Source organism: Hippoglossus hippoglossus, chromosome 21 (assembly GCF_009819705.1).
Source record: "Hippoglossus hippoglossus isolate fHipHip1 chromosome 21, fHipHip1.pri, whole genome shotgun sequence".
Taxonomy (NCBI): domain Eukaryota; kingdom Metazoa; phylum Chordata; class Actinopteri; order Pleuronectiformes; family Pleuronectidae; genus Hippoglossus; species Hippoglossus hippoglossus.
The window spans coordinates 13474826-13482156 of NC_047171.1; the positions used below are offsets into that span (position 1 = coordinate 13474826).

The following is a 7331-nucleotide window of genomic DNA, read 5'->3' on the forward strand; positions in this document are numbered from 1 at the left end:
TCAGCGAAGGTGACAGACAGTCCTCTGCATTATGATGAATTCTTTTTTCAGTCGTGCACATTGGATACAAAACTAATCGTGTTATTGTGGGCAGTGTTTTTCTGGCCTCTGTCTTCTCCCTTTTACACCTCCATCTATCTCGGCGCCTTTGTTGTATGGGTTGCAGCCCTCACTTTAGTAAAGAGCAAGGAAACATGGTGATATATCACGCCCATATTTGCTGCCCTAATCCTATTTCTATAATGGGGACGTTCAAAAAAGCAACTTATCTTAAAGTCCCTCGGGGCCATTCTGGTGGAGGCTATATTTTAACCAAGTGCAATTAACGACAGTATCAGCTTGTATCATTTAGAGGTAATGTAAAAATAATGGTAAATTATAGGGCCGGAATGACCCGTGATGGCAGGCCTCATATTCCCTGTAGTTTTCCACATATTTGTAATTAATGTTAGACACAGTGTTTTCTATAGAAATGGTGCCATTGCACTAAATAAGCCTATAAGGTGTTTTCAGTGTCATTGTAAAAATAAATTATCTCCATATACTTAGATTAATATATATGCTTAGATAAAGAGAATATTTATAGTTAGATAAATAAATAAATATGCTAAATAAATATATAAACTTATACTTGAAATACTAAATCTCATTACCAGTAATGTAAACAAACGAAAATGTGTAAACATTTTTTTTATTTTCCAAGAACAAACACGATCAATAAATAACATGATTTACATTTCATATTGCACATTTTTTTTCAAGTTAAAATATTTAAATTCATACAGTCATTGATATTTTAAATACAGAGATATAGAGTTATAACAGAGACTCGAGGGACAAAAGGTCAATACTGTTTTTCGCCATTTAATTTCAGTGCTCGTCCATCAGCCCTTTCGCCAAAAGCCTCTTTGAGTGGACAGTGAAGAAGAAATGTTCTCCCTCTCCATCAGTCAGTCAGAATTTTTCTTTCTTTTTTTTTTTTGTTGCACGAAATTCAGATCATGAATTTTGGAAATATTGGTGTTTTACAGGCCAATTTGTAGGCTACTAGCGTGTACATCCAGTGTTTTAACATTTAAAAACATTCAGCAAGTCACACAAAATAAATAAATAATAATAACAACAAAAGAATTGTCCAAAACTCAAACAGAAAAAAAATAGCCTACCATCCACAGCTCGTGAAGCTTTTCCAGGGCGATCAATAACTCAGCTAAACCAGTAGTAGGACTATCCATGATTTTCTTTTTTTGCAAAATATTTTTTGTCACGATTTACAGTTCACATGTTTTATAATCAACATATCGGTGATGTCCCAACAGGAACGAATAAAGTAGCACATGGCCATGTTTTTTTTTTTTTACAGGCACAGACAGAGTATTTGATCTGAACTCAGTCCCGTCACCCTGCTGAGTGAGCAGCTCCAGGATCACACACCAATATGAAAACACTGGGTTTTGATATAATGAGCCCCAATGTAGATAAGGAGGGCAGTGAGGTATTTCACATGATCTGCAGACGAATTGTGAGTGGCCCCCTTTTTTTCCTCTGCAGGCTGCTTGTGTGTATATATAATATATTTCTTACGCCTTCCATGTGTCAGATATTATCTTTTTATGCAGTGCATTGTGTGTACCAGGACTGTCGCCTTGCTCCGGGTCTTTTGTATGTCTAATGACTTCCCTCCGCGGGTTGTTAGCACTTGACAGCGGGTCTCAGAACGAGCAACTTTCTTACAGTCACGTATTCAAAGGAGCTCCATCTAGGTACATGATTGGCAATTTTTGTCATGATCCTCTCATTATTAACATAAAAATTGACACGGAAGACGCGCTGCAGAATTATATGCACCTCTCCGGCTGATTAGGGCTGTCCCCACAGAGCAGGGGCTGGGGTGGTGGAGAAGCTATGGCTGCCAAAAAAATCACAGTCTATTAGGCCTATAGTGAAGGAAGAGATGGTGATGCTGGGCAGAGGAGCAGGGACCCTCTGCTATCTAAATTTAGATGGTATAATTAGCCCACGTTTGTGTGTTCAAACCAGAGGATTTGTTCACGTTGGATATTTGAGCTGCAGGAATATGTGGATGTGACCCAGTCTTAGTGTTTGTTCTAATAATTTGTGGGAATTGTAGAAATAAATGCATCCAGTTGAAATCTTGATCGAGGCATGGTCGCAGGATGAGTACACTGATATTTCCCCCAAATAAGTTTCCAGCACAGTCCATAAAAAAAGTGGTTTACTGGCACAAACACAGGAGCTTTAATAGAAAAGTCTTTTCATGAGCTGCTAAAAATTCACTGCTTAGCTTTTCATGTTATAAAGAGTTTTTGGAACTTGAGTCAGACTTTTTAGAAATGAATCTTCACGTGTGCGTTTACAGTGCTGTCAAAGAAAGGAATGCTTTACCCAGGTGTGACATTTAAAGTAGGCCTATCCCCTAAGAGCAGAAATAAGAAACGGACGCGTGAGGGTGCGTGATGAGTTATCTGTTAAGTGACGTTTCTTCTCGTTGGTCTGGTGACGGGACTGACGTCTTGCTGAGGACTGCGGCGGAATACGGCAAAAATCCACTCTCGGATCGTGGCACCGAGGCTGTGCAGGCAAAGTCAGCGCTGGCGCTCCTGGCGCCCAGCGCGCTCGCCGCCGCCTGGCTGCTGTGGCAGCTCAGGCACGAGCAGGGCCCCGCGGCCGACGGGGCGCAGACCGCCGCCGCAGCCGCCGCGGCCGCCGCAGCCGCAGACGCCGCCGCCGAGCTGTTCAGGCCTGCGGGTGACTGGTAGAGTCCCGGGTGCCTGAAGCTGCACAGGAGCTCCGGCCTCGAGTAAGGGTGGGAGAGTGCCCGGAAGGTGTCGAGGGGCCGGATGGAGGTGGCGAAAGGTGACGACGCCGCGCTGGAGGCGGCGGCGGCGGCTGCTGCTGCTGCGCTGACACCGACGTGCGGGTAGTAGTGTAGAGGCATGTGCGAGTGGAAAGGGTACGGTAGGCTCCCTGTAGCTGCGGCGTGCGTCATCATGTAAGTGTAGAAGCTGGGGTCTGCTGGATGAGGCCAGGACATCGCCAGGCGTTGCCTCTTATCCTTCATCCGCCTGTTCTGGAACCACACCTGCACACACAGTCAAAACAAGGCCCATATTGAAGCTGCCATGTTGTTTCCAGCCTCTAAATTTAGACCTGAGGAGCGGTTCAGCGTCCGTTCATGCAAAACACACACTCATCCCTGCACTGGTACTAAACACTCCTTATAAACACTCTTATCATTGTGCGTAAAAATGATCCGCCCTCACATGCTGCTGGGGTTGCAATCTAACTATCGAATCCAGTCAGTAAAATATTTCACATTTTGCAGTTAATAATTTATTTTAAATAACAAGCATGGGCTATTAATTAAATGCAGCCCAACATTTGAATTGATCACCATGCAATGGAGCGAGCAAAATATAAAAACATTATTTGTTGCACAAGATAAAATCATAAAATCACACTGCACCATTAATAATCTTCACTAAAATTGAGAGTTAAGAGTGTTATTATTTTTCAAGTAACTTTTTTTTTTTACACCTGCACCATTCATTTCCCTGCACATGCACACGCCAGGCTACACGTTGCACAGGAATAATGGAGATTCATACCTTTATAGTGGTTTCGGGCAGATTTAGCGCCGCGGCCAGTTCACACCTCCTCGGTCTCGACACGTAATTTTCTCGGTAAAACTCCTTCTCCAGTCGCCCGATCTGCTCCCTGGTGAAAGCGGTGCGGTACCTCCTGACCTGGTCGCTGTTTGAGTTGTTGGACCCGTTACCGTTCATGTTCTGGAGGGAGTTCGAGCTGGATGAGCCGGAATTACTGTCTGAAAACCCTAAAAATAGAAACGATAACAGAAATATTTTTATTGATAATTTTCAAATAAAATGGGCCACTTGTGTGTCGGCCTAGAGTTTATTTCAAAGCTTAATACGAATACAACGAACGCAACTATTTTAAAATGTTGTTTAAAAAAGTTGAGACTAACATTTGTATTCATAATAATTTTGTCTAATAATAATGGTAGTAGTAGCAATAATTATTATTTGTCTACAAATAATAATGATGATAGTAGTGTCTAACATATGTGTCTAATAATAATAATAATACAAGTAATGGTAGTAGTAATAATAGTTGTTGCCTTGCAGGTATAATTACCACTGAAAAATAATTAAGCTTCAGGTGGTTAGAATCAGTAGTGGTATAAAAATGATGATAATAATTATTATTTAGCTTTATTTCTGTCTTTAGTTGTGACAATGATAGTATTACAATAATGATAATAATAATATTATTATCCGCAGCATTCAAATACAATAAAAAAAATCTAATAAATCGTAATAAAATGAGGTGTGTACCTTTGTTGTTTTCCTTGTGCTGGCTCGGGGAGCGGTGCGAAGGGCATCCCACCTCCACATCACTGTTGACGTCTGATTCTTGCGAAACTTCGGAGTAAAGGCTCATTTTCTTGCGGCTCTCCGACGACGAAATCTCCGCCGAGGAGCTGTTCTCGCTGCCGTGGTGCGTCCCGTACAGGCTGTCGATCTCAAACTTGCCTTTCCCCGGGATGTCCCCGAGATTTCCATGCAGGGAAGCCGAAGTTATTCTCGGGCTCAGCCGTCCGCCGTGCTGGGAGTTTTCCAGGGCCTCCAGCACCGAGTTCCCCGGCGCGTCTGCGAGCCTCTTCCCCGCAGCGACGGGACTGTGCAGCCCTCTCTCCATCAATATCATCTCTTTTCTTATCCTCTCCATCATTAAGCTGTGCAGGACGAGGAGGAAGAGAGAGGGGGAACGGAAAACACACACACACACACACACACACACACTCACGCACAACGCACGCACTCTTGTCCAGGGGGCTGGAGCACCAATGAGTTGTGTCGGAGCTAAATCCGCATGCAACTGCAGCAACTGTCTCTAAATAACTGTCTCTAAAGCTTTTTTATAAGCAAGACGCCGAAAAATGAAAGAATCTGAATGCAGCCGACGAGCTCAGGACGAGGCGAGCATCCTCCCCGCCTGCAGCGAAATGTCATTCATCAAAAAAAAAAAGTGCTCGCTGCTGTTTCGTTGTTAAAATGCTCGGCTGACGTTGCTCCAATGATCATTTATTGTAACAGGTTTATAAGCAAATAAATAGGAGAGGGCTGTCACTTGATGATGGAGGCGGCCTTCGGTCAGACGAATAATATCCAAGTGGAGAAGGAGGAGAGGAGTGAGGAGCGAGGTGCGCGTCCCTGCGCTGATCTGACTCTGTCTCTCTCTGCTCCTGGGTTTGGCCTCTTGGGTGAAATTGACAGTCTGATTAATAAAATGAGCGCTGCAACATTTCCCTCTTCATTTAGGAATATTATCATGCTTTGATTCTCTATTGTTTCCCCTCCTCTCTCTCTCTCTCGCTCTCTCTCTCTCTGCGCCCTCCCCCTCTCTAATCTTCCCCTCTTTTATTTATTTATTCCTCTTTTGTCTTTTTATTTCGTATTGTTTTTACCAGTTACGCCATTAACGCACATTAACGTGCAAGTTTGTGATAAAACATTAAAAGTGAAAATATTTCTTGAGATTTTAGGACCATGTTGGTTTTCTTGTGTGCAGTTTATATTCTTTCTTTTTTTTTGCATTATTCGTCAAATGCACATTTTGATGTGGTGATAATGCGACCATTATTACACATCTCCACACGACAGCACACAGTTCTATTTGGAATGCATATAGAAATAAGTAATCTTTTAAACTAACTAAAACATACAAATACTCTTTTTACATGTAATCCTTATTTTATTTTCATTTCTTTTTCGTGTTTCACCTTTTTTCGATTGGCTCTTGATTCAAACGAATGAAGCTACTCACATTTAACATCTTATATTCTCACATTGTACATTTTTAACACAATCTTTTACTTATTTATTTTTTAGATTATTACTACTTAATATTTCCCCTGAGTCATTAACCCTCTGTTAGCTGCGTGGTAATGTTTGTATTTATCGGAAATGACTGGTACATGTTTATGCAGCCTGTTAATTCTAACGGAGGCTCCTATATGTAAAGACATCACAGACCTGCATGGACTCCTGGTTTCTCCATGTGAGGAGACGGTGCCTGCAGATCATCCTCTTGCACGTCCTCTGGCGCCTCCTGCAGGATTTTAATGGTAATTGCAGTCATTGATGGTGGCTGTTGAACGGGTGTGGGCCTCACCTGATGTCCTGACCTGAACACTGGGTACATGAACACGGAAATAAAATAGATTAAGATATATGTTTTAATTTGGGAGCTGGTAAATGATTTTAAGGGTTCAATGCGAGAATTTAGTGACATCTAGTGGTGAAGTGGCTTGTTGCAGCTGAACACCCCTCACCTCACCCTCCCCTTCCAAACATGAAGGAGAACCTGTGGCAGCCTTCAGTTGTCATAACAACTCAAAAGTTGTTTAGTTTGTCCAGTTTGGACGACTATAAGAAACATGGCGGCCTCCGTAGAGAGGACCTGCTCCGGAATATAAATTATTTATATATAAAGGGCCCATTCTAGGGTAAAGGAAACAATTGGTACAATTTAGATGATTACACAGTAGTGGAAACATTAATATTTTAAATTAAATTTTTGCCAATAGATCCCTTTCGCCTAAATCTTACACACTGGACCTTTTAAGCTGCTGTCGAGCCAAAAAGCCTCATTCTTTTAGTCTTTTTTTGTAATACTATGGAGCAATATGATGTTAACCCTAACCCTGGAAGCTACATTATAATAACCACACACTTCATGGAGCTAATCCTATAACACTATAAAACTATAATACATTTCAACTTATAGTCATTTTGTTCAAAAAGCTTTTTATGCAAACTGATGTTTTGATTTTAAGCTTCTAAGGAGAATCATGTCTTACAGCTCACAGCTGCAAAAGTCACTATTTAATATCAAAGTTAAGTTTAGTGAACACAATGTTTTCTTTTGTGTTTTTGAATTAAATAACATTGAATTTAAGAAACACACTGGTATGCATTCTCCTCTCTAAGAGAGTTAGGAATTAGCATTTAATATAATTAGGTAATTTGCATACATGTGCAGCTGACGAATCTCTATGAACCGAGTTTCATCTTAAGGGACGATCTTACACTGTAAGTGGGTTGCATAATGTTTGTCTTGGACCTTTTGTGTGAAATCTCTTTTTTCTGCTCAGCTCAACAAGGCAGAGAGAAAAAAACATGTGTAAATCTTGTTTTTGTTTCGACAGCTTGGTTTCATTAAAGATATTACATTTTTTCTGAAGCACATGGAGCACAATATAAACATGGTTGGATTATAAGGTT

The 7331-nt window shown here is 41.3% G+C and overlaps 1 protein-coding gene across 1 annotated transcript; it reads right to left on the reverse strand.

Annotated features, from left to right (window-relative positions):
* Positions 1–709: 709 nt before the first annotated feature.
* On the reverse strand, positions 710–5242 carry evx2 (even-skipped homeobox 2). The gene is made up of 3 exons (XM_034575001.1): positions 4380–5242; positions 3630–3856; positions 710–3103 (listed from the first exon to the last, which is right to left on the reverse strand). The coding sequence occupies exons 1-3, from the start codon at positions 4774–4776 to the stop codon at positions 2483–2485; spliced, it is 1245 nt and encodes a 414-aa protein (XP_034430892.1). The 5' UTR covers positions 4777–5242; the 3' UTR covers positions 710–2482.
* Positions 5243–7331: the final 2089 nt, after the last annotated feature.